Here is a 21,173-nt window from a genome sequence, read left to right on the forward strand (position 1 = left end):
ACCCACCTCCACCCCTTCACCTCCACTCGCTCAGCATCAGGCCACATCCTTCATCGCCTCCACCACCAGTGCCGGGTCCCGGGGGGATGACGTTCCTCTCAGCATACGGAATGCTCATCCAAGCCCATCGCAAAGTTTGCGATGATCAATGTCCTTAGCCAGGGCCCAGGCGCCAAAGATTTAAATCATATTGTCATTAAACTTTTCTAATGGTTACCCTTTGTCTGTCTGAGTCTCTACAGACTGAATTACTGGTTGATCACGTGAGGTCAAAGTTTACAGAAAGAGCTGTTCTCCTGCTTGCTTGAAGTTTATAAGAAGTTGCAAGAGGTTTATAATTTTAATGACTAGTGTTACAGGTCCTTGGTACACTATGGTCAGGTCTCCCTTACAAAACTACCTGTTGAGCCTCAGATTAGCTAAAGTAGGACTTGGATTAGCTCTTCTAACTCTGGCTCTGCTGACAGCTATTCCTTCCTGTTAACCCTTTACGTCCTAAATTTAAAATCTCTGCCTGGATATTTTTGCTTATTGTAATTGTACGCAATTCTTTAAATGTCCTGTGAGTAAATATATTTGCCCATTTATCCATAGCAACTGGAACTTTAAATATCTAGAAAGTTATTTGAGCAATTTACCATCTATTAAAAGATTGCTCCACTACAGCAGCGGTGAAATTACCGTAATAACCTGATATTGGTTATTATCAGGCTACAGTTCCCTTTCAGAAACTGTTGGAATCTCTCAGATAGCGCAAAGTGTGGCAGAATTACGGTACTGCAACTTTGGCAGGACGGTTGCCGCTACGTTTAGGACTTAAAGGTTAAAAGACAGTTATTCCTTTCTACTTTCACCACATGCTTCCTGAGTACTAGTGTTTGTTTAAAGGTCAATGACTCAGTTCAGTCAGCTGGACTTCTATTGATAGATCACTTCTTCCAGTGATATAATCGTGTTATTAAATGGTCATGTTTTCTATGTGCCTTGATAATTGCTGTGAATTGGCATCATATAAGTGAATTGAATTGAAGGGAGCTAAAAGGTGACATGATTCACTGACCCACCCGTTTGTTCTGTGAGTCACTGTCGGCCATTCCCTCCTGAAGGTGCGTCTTTAGGAGAGCAATGCATGAAGAGTTTCTGTCACTTGGTTGAAGGTGTGAATAACAGAGAAACCACCTGGTGTTTCCTTCTGGCTGAGGTTGTTAAATTGATGGAGCCTCAGGCCATCTATTTTAAGTCTAACAATTTAAGTCTAACAAGTCTAGTTTAAGTCTGCCTCCTTTTTCCGACAAAACAACATCCTCTGTCCTTGAGACGTAGACGAGCTGCTGAGTCCTGATATGTATTTATGTAGCTGCTGCATAGTTTTATAAATATGGAGGTTAGAATATGTACACCACTAAGCTTGAGATTCCCAAAAACTCCAACGTAAGACATCCAGGAGTCTTCCATGAAATCACTTGCTGTTCATATTGCGGATGAATCAAAGTCTAGACGCTATAATTTAACTCTGACCTCAAAAAAGGCTTCTGAACTCTTGCTGTGGAATAACTTAGCAAAGACCCAACATTTGTAAATGTTTTTCCATTTTGTCTGACGTAGACTGTCACAGACATGTAAACTTGGTAAGTCCAACTCAGCTACTTCACAATACAGAAGTGACCCAACAAGAGGAAATGATCATAGGATTTTTTTCACTTCAGCCCTAAATTTAGGATGAGAGAAATTTAAAATTCCCAACAATATATATTTATATATAGTTCACAGATGATTTTAACATGTCATTAAAATATAATTTCTTTGTGTATTTGCCTTTAGCCTATAATACTAGTAAATAATAATATTAGTTATTTTGATCAAACCTTACTGATTCACAGTCTCCAAAGAAATCTGAAGTACAACTTGTATTTTGTTTCCAATGATGGAGTTTCAAATAATTGTTAGAATTAAACCCAAAATACAAAATACAAATGGAGACCAAACAGCTGAAATCTGATTGTACACATTTCAGGTTTAGACTAGTTATTATAAACTACAAGACCTTCCTGTTTCTGTCATTGTGTGGTTAAAACAGTCCTTCCTGTAAAGACACGGGTCAAGAATAAAAATAGACAACAAAGCAAATGTAGCAAACGAAGTTCATAGTTACCACAATGGCTGCAAACTAGACAGTTTTTATGAAGTTCAACTCTAAATACAGTTAAACATTTAACACCTTATCCAGCTGGAGCTGCTGGACACAGAATAAAATGAAACTAGTTTCATCCAGTCGTACAGCAGACCTGTGATCACATCAGTAGTTTTATAAAGTCATAGTAATGATTCACGATGACGATCTAATCAAACTTTTTACTGCACTGATGTTCGCCACCTTGTGGTGGTTTAACTTTACGACCACAAAACCCCTACTGTCTTACTGTTTTGATAAGACTTTTTGAAAATTGTTTGACAGTTCTCGGGGGTGGTGGTGGTGGTGCGGTTGGATTTTCCAGATCTAAAATCGGACATATTCAACATCGTCTTGGCCCGACTATTGCAGCCTGTGAAGTTGGTAGCCAATCAGAAAGCGCGGTGACGTAAGAAGGGAGGTGAATCCCAAACAGCTGACATCGGAAGTGATATGTGGAAAGGTTTATTACTATTGTAAGAGTGAAAACTGTAGTTATGAAAATGTAAAATGTTTTGGGAAATGTTTTATTGTGAAAGGCTCGCTGGAAGGAAGTTGGGGGGAAGAGCGAACGTTGGGGTTACGGCGGTGTGCGGTAACGGCTGGGTAGCGGAGAAGAAATTAAATGTTCGACATTGAGAAAGAGCTCAATTGTTTCTGTGGATTATTCTACAAAGGAGAATCACAGTACTTGGACACCCACGAGTCTTACACTATATATAAAGGTCATCTTTATGTATGTTTATGTTATATACATGTTAACTATAAAAAAACATAACTCACCTCCAAATCATACTGCAGCAAATATTGCGGCTGCGTTTTTATCAAACGACTTTTCTATTTTATCGCTTAAAATGAGTCCACAAACTATCACTGCTGCTTCTACATCGTCATCCGTGTTTGATTATTCTAAATTCACGTTTGGTATGTTGAGGGTTTTACTAGATTTTCTCCTGGAATCGGGATGTTCGTGAGTGGAATCGGTTCGTGTGTGGTGTGTTGCTCCTGCCGTGTGGCTGGACACACTAACCGACCGAACCTGTTGGACTTTTATCGGCTCTGTGGTCACAGAAGTTTGGAAAATCGGTCGACAATCCTTAAATCGTGCCGTGTGAACCAGACCTAAAACTCACAAGCTCTACTCCTCTCTTATCTCGATCACTGCCCTAACGTTCTCTGACACTGGTTGCTATGGTAACGTTTACATATCCCTTCAAAATAAGATACAAAAACGAACATTTTACTTTCGTGAACATTTTAACTCACGATAACGACTAAAGGGAGCCCTGAGCTTGTTTCTCTGCAACGAGACGGTCCCATCTGGGAGTGATGAGAGATAATGACACCCGAAGTGTTGCTTATGCACAGCGTGCTCGGTCTCTATTAGTGATACAGTTTGACGTTTCATTGCCTCATAACGAGCTGGTCACCATATCATGCAGAGCTTGGCCTTTTCCCTTCGCAAAGAAACTTTTCAAAGACATCTGATCTGTTTCTTACTCATTTTGCTGCTTGTGGGCTCAATGTTGGCGCACAAGACGGAACCGAGAGAATCTGGTTACCGGTACCGGTCCGCGGCCCGGGGGTTGGGGACCACTGCTCTAGAGGTCTAAAAATCAACATTTGTTTTACTGAGTAAGAGCAAATACATATGGCACAGTTATTGCATCGAACAGAGTGATTATTTACCTATTTACTTTAGCCTGAATTTTACTCAACAGAATATAAACTTATCAAGCAGCAGTATTACATAAAACGTTTGGTGAACATTCAAAATAAAGTTAAAATTCACCTACTCTTTTTTTTCTGTTCTGCAGAGCAAACCCGATTCCAGGTTGAACGGAAAACAACAAGTTATTCCACCGCAAGAGTTCAGAACGGTAAACAACTCAACATTTATTCTTCTTCGATTTGAACAATACAAAAAAACACAAAAAAATTCTAGCGTATTTAGCTGTCAAAAGACGCGTCTCGAGAAAAGCCTTATTCAAATTTAGAAACTGAAAACAAATACATATATGTATATAAAAAATACTTTTTTAATGGGAGATGCAGGGTGATAAAAATAAGAAATTAAACATTGCAGCAAATAATATTAAGAAGTGTCAAAGATTGATTCACAAGAAATAAAAAATAAAAACATTCTCAACCACCAGATGGAGGCAAAGACCTCCTTTTAATTTCAAGTTGTGTTTCAACTGCGGTATTACATCCAAGAGTTTACAGGTTTATTTTAGTTCGCCTTCCGTTTGTTTGATTAATCAGCATTAAAGAAAAGTCCAGAACAAATTTACTGTCTTTAGCACATGCTCAGCTTTTCAGAGGTCAAAATGTTTAAACTACTATTGTCCATATCTCTTAAGCCATATTTTGCAGCAAGAATACAAATTATAAATGATATAAAATGACCTCATTTACAAGGAATGAGTCAAGAGATGTCACAAAATGTGTCTGAGAAAAAATAATATAGAGCTCCATATTATTACGCTATTAGGACACTTATTTTACTACTTAAAAACTTCTGCAAACTTTATGTTTTTTTTTGTTTGTTTTTTTTGTTTACAATTTTTGTCATTTTCTGCTTGTCCAGGATATTATAACGTCTTGAGTTGTTAAAATCTTAAAGTATTCAGTTTTTTGTGATCATCTTGGGCATTATTGAAATTAATCAAAAATCCAATCATTCCTGAGAAATTCTGCTAAAAACGTTGCTCTCTGTTATATACTTTCAACTTGAAATGCCATTCAAACTTTATATTGTAGTCAAATCCTTCAACTACTTTTGCTCATTTCACATTTCTAATGTTTTTTTTTTTTTTTTTTTTTACAGATTTCAAAAAAATCCCTCTGGAAATTTTTGCTTGCATTATGCTCAGTCTGCAGAAAAAACCCAATCTAACCCTCCGTCCAACCCTAATTCCAAGCCTTATTCCATCCATCCTTCAAACCATAATGTCGACACTCCACACATCCCTCCTTTCTGAACAATTTACGTATTGAATTATCCAGACCAACCCTAAATCTAAACCTAAATCCAACTTTGACTCCAACTCTCCTTCCCAGTGAAGGACGGGAAGGAATAATTGTGACATGAAGAAGCTGCAGAAATTTCCCAGTACTGGTTGAGAGTCGACTTTCTCCAGCTTCCAGTCTGTTTATTGGCCTGTCCTCCTTTCTCCTCCAAACTCACTCATCTCCTGCTGAACATGTCCCCACCTGTTTGTGATTTTCACTGTTTCTACTTCGGCAACAACTCCTCCTATGTTTTTTTTTCTACCCCCCCGAGTTGTTTTATTTTTTATTTTTGCATTATTGGCAGATTCTTTTTAACCGCATGGCTTTCAGAGTCAACTGAGACAAGATTTGAATTTTCGTTGTTATTGCAGTGTCTTTGTTTTATTGGTTTATTGGTTTAGTTCTCATTAAAACTATCCTGATGGGGTCTCTTGTAGTGATGCAACATAGCAGAAATATTAAAAATAAATAAGATAAGGTAAGAGGGAGTGAATATCTACTGCCTTGGGTTGCACAAACATTTATTTAATTGTTCAGTTGACGGATGTCATGCAGCGTTAACCAATCCTGGCCCTCTAAACTGTTCTGCATATTTGTACTCTGCACACTCCTTTATTTCTTTTATTTCTACGACAACAAATATTGTCGTAGAGCAAAATAAATACTTTTCTAAACAATGCGCAATGCAGGACTTTTATGTAGTGTTTAAAATACACACACACACACACACACACACACACACACACACACACACACACACACACAAACTCACTGTTCTACATACATACTGTGGTTTGCAAGATTATTTATACTGCTTGATGTTTTTGCCTTTTGTGATTTTGTTGCCCAGCAAGGTCTGACGACCAGCAGGCAGAGAAGAAATCACGCAACCAATCTCTGTTTGGTTGCATGATTCATTTATGACAAATCCCAGGTGCCACTGGAGCTGCTCCTGAGTCAGTTGGACATTTAGGACTGACTACAATTCATTGACACATGTTGTAACTTGTCATGAATCATAAAAAGAAAAAAATATATATCAAAAATCAAAATGGTTGTTGAAAAGAGCAACAAAGGAGAAGTATAATCATGCAATCTTATCTCCTGCCTGTGGGTAAATTGTAGAAATTGCAGTTTAATGTGGTAATGTCAAGGAAATGTATGCCACAGAAGTTATTTTTGATTGTTTCTAATGTTCTTTACTGATAGTTTGGATAAACAGTGCAGTGGGTCTGATTACCTAACAGTGTCAGATTTGCTCTTTTTAAAATCAGCAGATAAACAGCTTTCTACAAGTATTAGTTTTATTCTTTGAAAATATTTCATCCTCTCATAATGCGACTTCTTCAAATATTCCATTCTGTTTTCATGACATATTTTTCTAACTTCTTATAAATTTTTATTTTTTCAAATGTTTCGTCTGCTCCACTAACCTACATAAACATATTTAACGCCTTGCTGCCCTACAACAATTACTAATAGAAATGTGAACAAAAAACATAGAATAACTCAATTCACCAAGTTAGCACAGAAATATTTTACAGTTAGTGATGTCACAAAATAACAATGTTGATAAAATGTAAAACCTTAAATCTGAATTTTTTTTTTCAATAACCATAATTATAAGTTTGAAACTATGAAAATAGCATTGTGGCTGGAGTATCAAATGGTTGAAATTTTTCCTCTCTTCCAGTATAAATAGTTTTTTTTTTTCCAAATGTGACATTGTTATCACATTAATTATTATTAATAGCCTGCCTCTGATTGGCCGGTCTGTTCTTCCTGATGTCCCCTCCTCCAGAAACGCTTTGAGGCAATTAAATTAGTTTGTGACTCAAAGAAGAAAATAAATAAAAACATGACTAAAATAGAAATAACTATTAACTTTTCAAAACTGATATTTTTTGAGTAATTTATGTGCTATTTAATCTCACTTCTTCTCACAGGAGTTTGAATAATTTAGGGCTTAACTCACAACTTAGAGCATTCAAATATTAATTTCTTTTAAGACTTTTTGAAACATCTTTTAAAGGAGGGCATATAATACAGAGAGCACTGGGACGAGATTAATGGATTTCCGAGTTTCATTTAGATTAGTCTGTTACTTTATGTAATGCTTTCTATGCATTACACTTGCATTACAAGTGTAATATGCTTTATACTTGCATTAATATGTTTAGAAATAAATTATAAGTCAGTAATCAACACTCCTTTCAACCATAAACTCAGTTTAATGATTTCATAGTTTAAATCTAACAATAAGGAAGCCCCAACATGAACAGTTCATCGTTTTTTGTTTTTTGTTTTGTTTTTTTTTAATATTCTACATTTACAGTAAAGGTTCAATACACTTCTCCTAAGGAACATTTATTACATTTCTCTACATCTTTTTTATTGCAGTTGACAAGAAAAAAGTAACAGAAGTGCTTACGGTATTGCTACGTTTCCCGTTTCCTAAACTTTTCTTCCAGTGATTCCTAATGTCTTACTGAGAGCTTTTCATAGTTACTTTTGGTGATCAAAGTACACAGAAAAAAATACTGCTACCCAGGTCCAATACGATCCAAAAATGTGACCGTTTTTTGGTTTCTTTAGTTGTCTTTGCATACATCTTCTCATCAGTGTTTGTGGTCCTGGATGTGTCCTCAGCTGCTGGTGTCTTTCCTCCTGCTGGTTCCTGTGTCCTCCACTGCCGTTTCTGGTGAAAGGTGGTTCTGTTTTGTGTGCCCTCATTAGAAAGCCCCGCGATTGAAGTCATGAATGAGTTGTCGTCCTGCTGCGCTCACAATGTGAAACTTATTTCAAGAAGACGCCGAGAGCTTCTGTATGGACTGAATGAGAAAACGACACCAAAAATGCGCTCCTGTGCGTTCAGCAAGATTTCTGACAGAATGGTTGGAGGAAGAGATCACTGGTAGTACAACGTCTTCATTGAGTGTAAAAAAAAAATGAAAAGAAAAAAGAAAATGATTTTCTTTTAGCAATTTCTCCAGCCTTACTGCATTGTACACATAACACAAAAACAAATACTGACATCTGCATAGTGCAACAGCAGTTTCTTCTTTACAAGTTCCTATGTATATCAGTTCAGCTTTAAGATGCAATATAAAGTCCTACCATTTGCTATTTCCCCTTTGCTTCTTTTTTGTGTCCCACAGAGGCAAATACAGGTCAGCCATTAACAGGTGACCAGACAGAAACCACAGAGTCATCTGCTAATTGTATGAGCCACAAGAGCAGAACGTTACAGTGGTATAATCCAATCTACGATGACAGCTATGGCGTGAGTCCAGCTAACTCCAGACGCATGAACTACATCTAATTCTGTGTTTTTATTATTTAATTGCTGTAAAACTGTAATGCAGAGAGGTGAACATAATAAACAAAAGAGAGGTAGGGTTTGACGTCCGCCACATGGGATCTTAGTGCCTCGAAAATATTAATACCTCTTGAACTTCTTTGAACATTATGTGTTATTTTTTTCTTGGGTTTATAAGTGGTAGACCAACACAAAGTGGTTATTCAGATTATTCAAGTTTTTAAACTTGTTTATGCAAAAGATTTCTACAAAAAAAATAATAAAAAAATGGTGCGTTTGTTTTGAGTCACTTTAACCCGATACTCCTAAGGAAAGTTAAGAGCGACCAATTGCCTTAATAGGTTCTTAGAGAGCGTTAACTGACTCAGATTTAGTTTTTGTTTCTTTAGTTTCAAATTTATTTTCTGCAGTGAGACGCGTACAGTCTGACTGAGATTGGACTCTATAAGAATGAGCAAAAATTTGAATTTCTTTATTTAAAAAGTTGATAGAAAAACGGCGACATAATGCGGTTCTGGAAATTTCTACTTTGAGGGGCTGAAAACAAAAGAACACTACTGTTTTCAGATTTCTATTTTGTGTTAATTTGTGAACGTTGTGTTGGTCTGTCACATAAAATCCCAGTGAAACGGTTAAAAAACTTCAAGAAGAATGAATGCATTTGGACAATTGTGTAAGAGTTGAAGACATCTAGCTGCAGACTCAAAGACGTCCTCTTCAAACGATCAGCTCCTAGATTTTGATCACCAGCTGATACTCAGGTGATGAAGGAAAACTCGAGAGGATAGAAACATCTCAACACAATGAGGAGTAATATTTATATCTTCGATAAATAAAATAAAAAGTGCAGCCAGACCAGCCAGTTTGGCTCTCAATGGCACATGGTTGCCTCCAGTTCACAGTGTGCTTCTTCCTGATTCTTCCCCATTCCTTCACCGTTAGTACGGAGCGAAGAGGATGGGCCCATGTGTGGTGCGGATGGGGCCCGGCGCTGGCCTCAGCAGGCTGAGGGGCGTTCCCTGTAGCAGGTGTGGGTGAGGGTGGGAGGTCGGCCCAGGAGGCCGCAGGGCCAGTTGGTTTGACGACGCTGCTGCCGCCATCGCTGCGGCGACAGCCAGAGGACTGGGTAAAAGTCCATGCCCTAGAGTTTTTGAAAGTTCCTTTGAGAAAGTTCAGAAAAAAGGTGATGCGTTAGCTTACATTTGAAAGTAAAGCCCGATCAGCAGCAGGAACATTATAAGGCAATATAAACATTTACCATAAAGTCTGTGCGCTTCTTGTGCCGACTGAGAAGAGGATTAGGTTTACCCGCAACTCCGTCCCGATGCCTTCTGCTTGATATATGCTGCAACACCAAAGACCAAAGAACACGGATATGTTTTCATGAAGCCATCTCTCATCATGAGCTCTTCGTTTTGAGTGTTTTTACCTGTTTCAGCTGCAGCTCAGAGTTGACTCTGACGTTGCATATCTCACAGTGGAAGGTGCGTTCCTGAGTGTTTGGATCAGAGGAGAGCTCGCCTCCCTGCTCAGGGCTGGGTTTGGGACCCAGGCGAGGGTATGCTTTGATGGGTCCCAGTCCACTTCGAGCCTCCAGGATAGTTTTGTGTTTGGTTCCTGGGAACAGCAGAAGAAGAGATCCTTTGGCTGAAAGGTCAAATGTAGCACTGCTTTCAACTTAGAGCAACATAATTTAACTTTAGAATGATCTTGTGTTGTATAACAATCTCAAAAATGTAAGAATTTGCATTTTTCAGCAAAATTATTTATCTTTAATTTCACTAAAATAGCTAGAAATTTCCAGGATATATTTTGTATATTTATTCAGCGAGGGAAAAACACAAACATGTCTGGAGCTGCAACTATTTTTTACCCCAATAATATCTATAAAATGAATCTGAGGAAATTGATTTTCTACTTTTTGACTGTTTGGTTGATGACTCTTTTTCCTTTTACTTTTCTCTTTATCAGGAGTGCCAATAATTTTGAAGAAGAATATGAAACACTTATAGAGAAAAATTCACTTTTCTATTGTGAATCAATTTGTTTACAGATAGTTTTTTTTAGAGAAATAAAACTCAGAAGGGAAATTTACACTAATAGTAAAAGTTGCAAACAAACCCTGGATTTTGTTCTCCATGTCACTTGTCCTTGCTTTCCATTTATAATGCAACATTACAGTTTTGACTCCTGCAATAATTTCTTAAACTCATGAGATTAAAAAGCCCTTCAAGTGGTACAAGGTTAAATTGTTTCTATTATAGCTGAGGAAACCTCGAGGGTTACAGCTGAAATGAATGAAACTGCAGAGGATGGAAGAGTCGGGTTTTAGATGTGAGATTGTTTGTCTGAATACACCAAGTGAGTGGGTTTAGTTTTAAATTTTAATGTTCAATAAATCAGAATACTGTTGAAAAATTTACTTTATTCCCAAAAGAAAATTCACAAAGTGCAACACTTTGAAAAGAGAGACACGTAAACTGAAATTTTCAAGCCTTTCTTTCTGTTGATTGCATTGATTTTCTGAGTGCAGCACAAAGTGAAACCCACTGCGAACAGGTGTAAGTGCAAAGCAGATGGCAAAATGATCTGCAAACACATGAATGATGCATAAACAGATGCAACAGAAAAATGCTGCAAACAAAGAAACGATGCAATCACAAACAAAATGTTGCAACACACAAAATAGAGGAAGAGCAGAAACGCTGCAATTAGTAAGAACAACAGCAGGTATGAAATCCTGCAACTCCCACAAAACTGAAGAACTCCAGGCCTGAAGTAACATCTTTCATTTGTTTATTTTCATTGTAGGTTTTTGGTTCTGTTTTGTCTGCTTACAACATTTTTGTGTGCAGCGTTTTTCTGTTGCTTTGTGACATTACATCAGACTAATTAGAATATATTTTTAAGACTGCAGTATGTAACTAATAAAAATGTTTTTCATATATATTTTTTTTAATTCTCATAATGTCGTGGCAGTACAACATAGTACAGATAAATTGTGAAAAAACTGAGCTCCTTCCTCCAGACCTCCCATTACTGACTACAGAAATACTCCACTCAGTCAGAAACAACAAGGTGCAGCCAGGAGGAGGGTCTTAGTGCTGTCAATCACTCTTGCGCTCACCCTGCCCCCTTGGTCTTTGCTTAGCTACAGCTGATTCACTACAACATAACTTAGGAGGAATGACGGCCAATAAATGGTTTACTGGAGCGGTAAACTATTTCTCCACCATTAGCACATTTAGCAGCAAGTACATGAGGATGACTGACAGCACTGTGATTGAATCCATGCCTGTGATTGGCTGTTTTTGACCAGGAGCTGTGCATTTCTTCAGATGGCAATAGTAGCTCAGTGAGGAGGAACTTGATTTTTTTCACCGATTGTCTTATACTACCACAATGTGGCAACAGTTTTAACAAATAAGAAAAAAAAAACGTTGTAAATTTTACACACTGCACCTTTAATACATCAATGTAGGATTGATCAAAAGTATGTTTAGTATGTGATTAATGGTTGTTTTGTTCCCCACAAAAGGCAGGTTTTGGTTGAACTGAGCCTCATCAGGACGCATCTTATTTATTGAGTGTGTGTTATGGGATTTTTATTCATTTCAGAATTTCACATCAAGAGGCATTGAAACACTTTTATCGGTTTTCTACTTGCTTCTAAGAGCTCTGAACTTGCATTTTGAAGAGGTTAAGTTCCCACAGTTTCCTCTGTGATCTACTCAAACTACTGCAGATTGGACCAACCTTTGTTATGCGCCTCCAGCTGTGAAAGGGAATTAACGGCTACTTTGCAGAGAGAGCAGTAGAGCAGCTTTTTGGCTTTTTCTTCCTCTGACTCGCCTGACGACGGGCTTGGTGCCGGGGAGGGGGTGTCAGGTAGAGCGGCCGCTGCCTGGTCCCCAGAGGAGCTGCTGAGGGCTGCCGAGGAGGAGGGAGAGGATGGCAGAGGTGTGCCGACAGACGACTCTGCGTCTGCTGAGTTCATCTGAGTTGTTGGGAGGTGGTTAGGGGTCAAGGGTGAATCTTTCAGGCTGGGGCAGGACTGAGGATCGTCTGTAAACAACAGAAATATTTCTGGTGAATGAATTATTTATCAAAAACCAAGCATGAGTCATACGGTGATGATCCAGACGTGATATAAAAGTCTAAAAAAGAAACACTCGATGCCTCCAGCAGTAGTGCTGCATTTGCTGTTTCCCTGAGGTCAAACAGACTGCAGTGAGACTCCAGCTGGATATGCAAACAGCAGGTCTGACCAACCCACTGTGACAGGACATGTTTACACGATGGAGCTTGGCGGGGTTCGTTTCCGGGACTCATTGCGTAACCAAAGATTTCTATGGCAGGTGTGCAGGTAAAAATAAAACCGATAGCATAAATTATTTGTAAAACAAATAGCCACTGAGCTGAATTTTTAAAACGAGTGACATAAATATTTACTTTGTTCAACAGATTATTTGAGTTTTGACCAATTTTTCTATCACCTTCCATAATTTAGGGGACAGTCTTACCCCGCTTGTTGAGATTAGGCTCAGATATCGGGCTGGACGGCGTGAGGCCGGGTGGGGAGGGCGAGGATGGAGGCTGAGGTTGCTGTTTGTCTCCATCTTGGAGACGTGATGTCTTAGACGTCTCAATGCCCTTCACCCTTCGAGCATGGCGGTTCCCTTTATAGTGCGCCTCTGCTTGACTCTGGGCAAATACATATACACGGTATTATTGCATTACGTATTTTAATTATTTCTGACATCAACATTCACCAGACAAACAGATTTAACTGGATTACGCCTCAGTCAAAAGTTATGGTTGTAAAAACCACCAAGACTTTCCATCATACTACTAAATTATTTTTTAATGACACTGCTGCACTCTTCTGGTCAGCTGGCTGAAAGAAGGTTGCAACTCTTTTGATGTAGATTAGTGAGGAATTATTGGTAATTTATTAATATTTTTTAGAAGAATGATAAAATGATCAAATAAAACTGACAAAAGCAAAAGGTTGAAGATACATACGTACAAAAACACAAATAAGTAGCAATCTAGAAGATAAAAAAATTTATAATTGTACTCACCATGAGCACTAATAGTCTAAACGGCAAGAAAATAAAATATAAAAGGAGTGTATAAAAGCTTGTAATGTTAAGGTTAGAAGTAATGATCAGACTTAAGAGACAAAAAAATCTTTAAACTCCATCTGGAACCCAGGCTGAATAGACACATCTGGATTAAGTTTTGAAAACATCTGGTCTGCAGACAGCCTGATTAATTAACCAGCTGTTACATTCAATAAAGCTCAGAATGGCAAAAAGACAATATTCTGCTGAAAACATACATTTACAGGACAACTACCACTAATTTTAGTGTTTATTTTATAATGCAGATCAAGTCTGTCCATAATTATTTACAGTATTGTTTCTACTGTAAAAGTCAATATGGTTTATTTCTTTAGAAATATGAGTAACACATAATAATAATAAGAAGAAATGTTTACATTATTTTATATTTCTCCACCTGTGACTGGTTTCCACACATTTTGACATTTTTGACTCTTAAGAAAGAGCAGCCGTGAGGATTAAACACACCATGACTACTAATTTTATAAAATTCACAATAACAACAATGTATTAAAGAGTAGAAATAATCAGTTGTATTCAAAATATATAATATATATATAATATATATATAAACTAAAAAAAAAAAATCGCCGCATGACTGTAGAGATAATTGTCTGCAAAACTGCAACAATGTGGAGGTGTGAAGATTTCATACAAACATTTGATTTTAAAACAAATGAAAATGTGGAAATATAATCGTCTTCTGCTAATCAAAGTGTTTCTGTTTTCCAACTAAAGATGCGCCGATCAACACCAGTTCTTCTAGATACGATTACTAAAAAGAGGAAAAAAATTGGCTTCAGCTTATTTTTTCTCTGTTTTAGCTGTAGCTCTTTGTTTGAGGTAATAGTTTTAAATGTCACAGAAAAGGAAGGAATTAAAACACTATTCTGTTTTATGGTTCACAATCTTTGTCCGTAAGCAAAGTACATCAAACTGCTGTGGGTTGAGGCTTTTATACACTGAAAATGGTGGGAGTTTGATGCATTTAAACAACAGGGGGAGGAAAATCAGATTTTTCATCATGACCTCCTGTGAACCCTGTTTTTGTCCACTGCACACACCCAGTTATTCCTCGGTTTGAGCGTCCCTCTGGTGACGGCGCAGCCAAAGCTGGCATGATGTGCTGATGAGGCTGTCAGTGAGGATTAGCTTCTGAATTTTTATGTCCTCTTTTGCCACAATGGTGAGTTGATGATGATTATTCAGAACCGAGATTATCCAAAATGGGTTCTGCCAGCAGCAGTCGGAATCCGACTGCCAGTGCAAAAGAGGTTCATGCTAAAAAGTAAAAAAAAAAAAAACTAACTGGTGAAAATATAAAAGTTTGTGATGTGGAAATTGTTTTTTTGTCCTAAATGATTTGTTTGTTTCCTAGAGCAACACTTTTACATAAAGCTCACATTCTTTCAATTCAGTGTACATAAAGAGAAACATTATTTTCAACAGATCTTATAAATACAAATTCAGAGTCTGAATCAGTATTCAGAAAACCTGAATAAATACTTTTAGAAATGCCACTTGCTGCAACTAGAACATTTTTTTGGCAAAGGGACAAATCTTAAATATATTTCCTCTGCTTGTTGCATGGATGTAAGGTGGATGTTTTTGCAGACAGTCCTGGTCTGAACAGGAACTTATTCTTTCTACATACTGTAAATGCTGCAATGTTTAAGTTTCACATCAATCATTAATATGTAACATTATTCTGAAAATAGACTATATATATATATATATATATATATATATATATATATATATATATATATATATATATATATATATATATATAAATATATATATAAAAGGTCAAAAACAGACAAATCAAACCAAGATAATCAAATAAACATTTTTCCAACATAGTGCATATTTGATACATTTATGTTTGTGGTTGTAACCTGACAAGATGTCAAGAAGTTCCAGAGTATGTGACTAGCTTTACTTTCAACCGCATCCCTTCATGATGTCGCGTTAGTGGCTAGAAAATGTATTTGTTGTGGCAAATAAGTTGAAGCTGTGGTTTCTGTAGTGCCTCACAGTTGTGCTGCTGTTAGCAGAGCTTCCTCACCGTAAGCCGGTTTCTGGTTAAAATTAGAGCGTCTCTGGTTTCCTCCCACGCCGTGATTGTGTTCGTCTGTCTGGTGTGAATGGCGATCTGTTCTGGCCTGACAACGTGACTTGAATCGATGGAAGTCACCAAAGTCTAAGAAACTTTTAGTGAGTTTTTAGTCAAACCACAAATCACTATTTTTGGTGAGTTTTAAGTAAGGCTTATTTTGTTCTGACTTAAATCTTAATTCTGTCACACACCTTCACACTCTCGCTTTCTGCCTGACAACACATACAGTTATACTTGTTTCCTATTTTATCCGTTACACGGCTCAGGGACCCAAATAAAACTTGTCAAAGGTGTTGGGAACTCTAAAGACGGAGGACATCTGTCCAAGATGCCTCCGTAAGTCTGAGGTATTAACTACCAGTGATGGCTACCAATGTAGCCCTCATCCTGATTGTTGATGACAGATAGGCAGATATAGCTCAGCTGGTGTAACTCTACTCCCCCCAGCTTCTGTTCGCTGAAGCCCTGCAATTAGTCAAACCCACGAAGGCCTGCGACTGAACATGCAAAAGCTACAGAGGAGAAAATAAGCAATATTCCTTTTCTCCTGCATTTATAGTGTTGTATTTTTTTGTGTAAGTTCACTTTCTGAAGCCAGGTAAGCGTATTTTTTTCCTTAACATGAAGCCAGCATTATCCACCAATGTGTAATTATTAGTGCAAAATATGATTCTGACACTTATTGAACAGATTCAGTTCACCGTTCACAGCATTTTGAAATAATAAATTAGTCAAATCCCAGCAAGTTGAGCTTCTGCTCATTCATATTTAAACAGATTTTCAGACCAAAAAAAATAATCAGATGACACCCTGCAGTCAGACCAATTGAAAAGTTCTTCTTCTAGTTCTTATGACATGATATTATTCCCTAATTTTAGTCTCATCCAGCTTCTCCTCTGAGTTGTTTAAATCTAACTCAGCCTGTGTGCCACAGTCTGATTTGGGAACGAAATTTGCTTCATCCCAGCATGATGTGCTTAGTCAGACAGTTCATGGTCATGGAGAGGACAGGTGAAGCTGCTGAATCTGAATCAGCATAACAGCACTGCAGCTCACTCACACATCATGAATCTTTAAATGACCTTTAGTGACTGGAAAAAAAAAAAGATTGGAAAGCACATTATTGTCCTTCCCCATATATTGTACAACTTATGAAAAAACTAGTTTAGCTCTCATCCTCAAGCGAAAGGAGAAAACAAAAACACTGAACTTTGCTCAAGCAACCATTTCTGATGATGAATAAAACCGTCTTTGTTGATACAAAGAAATTACAAGCGAGTCAAATTTAATTACATTTCTAAAATATCTAACCTTAAACTTGGTAAAAAGCTTGAGTATTCACTTTGCTTCAGATAAATCGTATTGTCGAAAACTTTTGCAACTGAGTCATCCAGCACTGAAAAGCACTTTTTAATTTGTGGACAAGGCCATTAATTGCTGCATGGAGAGCTGAATGGGGACAAGGTAAAGTCCTGCTCTACAATAACACCAGATTTTATTTCCACAAGTGAGTCAAATTCAAGCAGGAAGTAATATGAGGATGTTTGGACACATAAATAATTTGTTTTTGAAGATGGTAGATTCAGTCCTGCTCGTACTGATGACCTTCATTTGCAGGTTAATGAAGTCATACAACATTTCCAGAGTTAGAAATTAGATGCGACGTAATCAACTGATGTCCTCAGTAAAGATGTTAATAAAATCTAAATGGGACAAAATCTAAAAATTTTTCCAGCTCTGTCACATGCCAGACAGAGCCATGCAAAGGAATATTTAAACGGCTGAGGAACAAGAAAAGGGATTTATGGAGAAAATGAGAGCGAGAAAATGTTACTAAAATCCCTTTTCTTGCTAAGCAGGGTGTGCTTTGATGTTTTATCTCCAAAGCGACAAAAGCACAGAAAGCAGATAGAGCGGGCTGAGGAGCCAAATCTACTGCGCTGAAGACGAGCAGCGGCGACAGGAAGAGGGGGTGGAAAGAAGCTCGAGAGCAGGAGAGAATGAGACGGTGCACAATGTGGACCCTCACAAAGGGAGAGGCAGTAAGATGAAAACTGATGAGGGAAATTAAAACATTATCAAACAGGCAGTGAAACATGGCGGCCGGAGCAGACCGGGAAGAGAGCGGCAGGGAGAGCCGTGGCACGGCGGCGGTGACGATGGCTAATGCAGCACACTGTGACGTCAACCTTGCAGCAGAGCTGAGCTCAACACTAGCAGGCTAATCTGTCCTCTGTGGCCTGCAATGAATTGCAGTGTTATAATTACAACACATGCGGGTAAAGCACCTGCCTCTCAAATGCCTCGCTAAAGCACTTGACCTCATTCGCTTTGCAGCCAATACGTCTGTTTACATCAACACAACATGCTAATACACATAAAGCAGGCATTACTAATTGTGCAAGTTTTGTTTTTCATCTGCTCAGCAATGTCTCTACTAATATTTATATTAATGTTTATGAATTTGGTCATAAGCACAAAGGAGCCAAGTTGATAAAGAGTGGTGATGTTCTGTTTGAAACCTCATAATCGGGGGTTGATTCATAGTGATGAATGAACAAAAGGGAAATATAGTGGTCGCTTGGAGATCTATCAAACCAGCACCCTGCTGATTTAACAGAGCTCCATCTGACTGACGTGACAAAAACTAATTTAAAATAATAAAAGTCTGGCGGCATTCTGCTCGGTGTTGTTATTTGTGCTAAGGACTGAGCTGCATGTTTCATCTAAAGGCAGTCCGGCTTCAGCTCTTTAATTTCTACAAACAACTCATTAGCCTCTTTAACCAAGAGGCTAATCAGTTTTACTCATCAGGGTTTATTTCCAGTGTAGCAGCTGTCAGGATTGTTAATGCCTAGGAAATATTCTGTCACACCAACAAGTCCAACAGTTTTGGTCTTTTTTTTTTACTGAAACTTGTCATTTCAAGCTAACGCTGCATGAATATGGGAATGATGGTGCTGCATATGGTAGACAGATGAGAAGGGAAAATGTTTTGACCGCATTGTCTGAAATTCTCTCTATCACTTAAGGAAAAACACAGAGAAAAAGTGAGTTATAAGTGCAGGTAATACTTGCATTTAGAGAGATCAGATATTGATTGGTTTAATAAGACAGTCCGCATTTATCAAAGGAAACAGAAATGGTAAAGCATTTTCTTATCTGATTGAGTTTATACTTCATAAACAACAGGTTCTGTCACTTCATAGTCTGGCTGTTGACTTCCTGCCCAACCTGTAGTAGCCATACAACAAACTATTACTTTAGTTCTTTTGTTGCACTTACATCCAACATACCAACTGAGGAGAAATCTTTCTCCCTGTTCTTCAACAAAGGTCACAAACTTTTCCAGAAGAATAAAAATGCTTCCTATATCCTTTTTCTGTGCCAAAAATAAACAAACATTCATCGATTTTATATATTCCCATTTAAAAAACCTTTAGGTTTAGAAAACAATCAGACATCTGTTTGCGGTTATAGTCTTCAGCAATACAGTGTTAAGATCAATGTGCTTTCTTGATCTGACTCAAAAGCCCATTCTGTGTCAGAACAAAAGTGGGTTTTAAACTAAATTATGCTCTAAGCATCTAAGTGAGTTCTGATTATTTATTTATGTTTCAAACTCAAAAATATCTTCATGTTTTCTATTCAATATTTAACGCCATAAAGATGCCCTGATGAAAAATAAGGCGCGTATCTGCTTTTAAACTGCTGAAAACACCCACCACAGTGAGTAAGCCAAGAACTGCTCTGAAAGCAGAGCGTCCGTTCATTATTAAAGAATGTCCACAGTGCTTTAAGTTCCCAGTCTCTCAGGTTACTGTGGAAGGAGCTGTAGAGCTGCAGCAGAGCAGATGCTGCACGCAGCATTACGAGAGCAGCGTGGACGAACAGGTGCTCTGGTTTAAGACTTCACATCAAGAGAGCAGAGAAGCCCCAACAAGGTTTTATACATCAGTACTAAGTGAACTCAATGGATAACAATGTAAATATAAACATGCTGGTGTGAATAAAAATACTCTCCTGTCAAGAACACCAGACTCTTGTAGATTATGTGGGAACATGCAGGTCTGCACAAGACGGAAACATAATTGATGGCTCCTTAAAGAGAGAACAGGGCTAAGCTTCAAATGACTTTCCCTCTTTTACACACAACTGAGTTTAGAGGACAAATTCTTCACACTTGACCCCAAGAAAAGAGTCCTATTTCTAGCCAAAGCTGTATATTAGGGGTCTGTTTGATCTCTGTTCATGCTAAGGTTAAATGTTACTGTAACAAATAATAAACACAAGATGTTTCCATCTCTTAAAGTTGTAACTATCAAACCAAGACGGAAGAGCATTTATCTTACTTCTAGTGATTTTTTTGGTAAAGAACCATTGATATGGAGAACAAAAAATTAACTCTCTGTTATGATGATTCAAATATTTTGCTTCTAGGTGAAGCCAAGGTGTTGAGGGAATCTGTTTTTGTGATCTTTCAATGGTGTCTGTACTTCTTTTGTCTTTCTGATTTCAGCAGACTGGGAACCAAATACAAATGTGGTAACAGTTTCACGAAATAACGTTTAGATAAACCGCCATGTTGTTCTTGAAACTGGAGTTGTTTTAAGACCAATCAGTCGACTTTGGTCTTGGCTCCAAGAAAAGGCAAATTTTTTCCTGATACGACTTAATTCCTAAAACTGACTGAATGTTGATTTTAAGCACTTGGGTTGTTTATAGATGCAGTCGAGACCCAAGCAAAGGTATAAAAACACGCTCATTGTTTGAGGTCCCCTTTAAAGGTACTGTTACATTCAAATCTTTACAACATGTGAAATTACAGTATTGTCTCCTGAAAGAAACATGAAGAATTTGATCAAAATTTCTGTGCTAATCAAGAATTTGCTTTTACAAAATCAGTTTTCATCACGTAAAGAAGTGCAGTGAAGAACAAGAAGCTTCCCCTGTTTACATGTGACCACTAGCATTACGCTCTATAAAAAGTTCAGTGAACTCAGCTCATGTCAGTCATGTCAAGCAGTAGGTTTTGGAGCCTTACGTTACGAGTTATTAGCTTTTCATCTTCAGTTAACGCTGCTGCCTCCTTAACGGGGACACTCGGATCTTTCATCTAAAGTTTCATGACTCCAGGCCTCTTTAGTTTCAGTGCCTCTGCCCCGTGTTAGCAAAGCCCTGCCTGTCAAAACTGAAAGGCAGAAAACGTGCTTGATCAGCACGGGGTGACCTGGAGGACGAGCTGTGATTCCTCCTCCTGCTTCACACCAACCCTCAAACATCTTACAGGCCATTAAAATCCCATCATAACGTCCCACAAACAAGTACTCTCATATTCACACGTTTGCAATGAACTCTTTAGGAAATGTTTCTAAAGTCAAGCACCACTTGAGACACTCTAATGTAGAGCCTCTGAAATATGTA

The 21,173-nt window shown here is 37.9% G+C and overlaps 1 protein-coding gene and 1 long non-coding RNA gene across 4 annotated transcripts in view; one reads left to right on the forward strand and one right to left on the reverse strand.

Moving 5' to 3' along the window:
• Nucleotides 1–179: 179 nt before the first annotated feature.
• Nucleotides 180–5,411, forward strand: LOC122834733. Its single transcript, XR_006371239.1, has 3 exons — nt 180–2,895; nt 3,988–4,050; nt 5,001–5,411. It is a non-coding gene; the product is annotated as an uncharacterized LOC122834733 (long non-coding RNA).
• A 1,985-nt stretch (nt 5,412–7,396) lies between these two features.
• LOC122834734 (zinc finger protein 385A-like) overlaps nt 7,397–21,173 on the reverse strand; it is a 39,734-nt gene continuing 25,957 nt past the window's right edge. For all 3 annotated transcript variants that reach the window (XM_044123438.1, XM_044123439.1, XM_044123440.1), the window contains exons 4-8: nt 13,028–13,208; nt 12,261–12,569; nt 9,934–10,121; nt 9,763–9,849; nt 7,397–9,664 (exon numbers count right to left, since the gene is read on the reverse strand). In XM_044123438.1, coding sequence (XP_043979373.1) covers nt 9,443–9,664; nt 9,763–9,849; nt 9,934–10,121; nt 12,261–12,569; nt 13,028–13,208 — 987 coding nt within the window. In that variant the 3' untranslated portion in view covers nt 7,397–9,442. The remainder of the gene's footprint in view (nt 9,665–9,762; nt 9,850–9,933; nt 10,122–12,260; nt 12,570–13,027; nt 13,209–21,173) is intronic.

This window comes from Gambusia affinis, linkage group LG07 (genome assembly GCF_019740435.1).
Source record: "Gambusia affinis linkage group LG07, SWU_Gaff_1.0, whole genome shotgun sequence".
Taxonomy (NCBI): Eukaryota; Metazoa; Chordata; class Actinopteri; order Cyprinodontiformes; family Poeciliidae; genus Gambusia; species Gambusia affinis.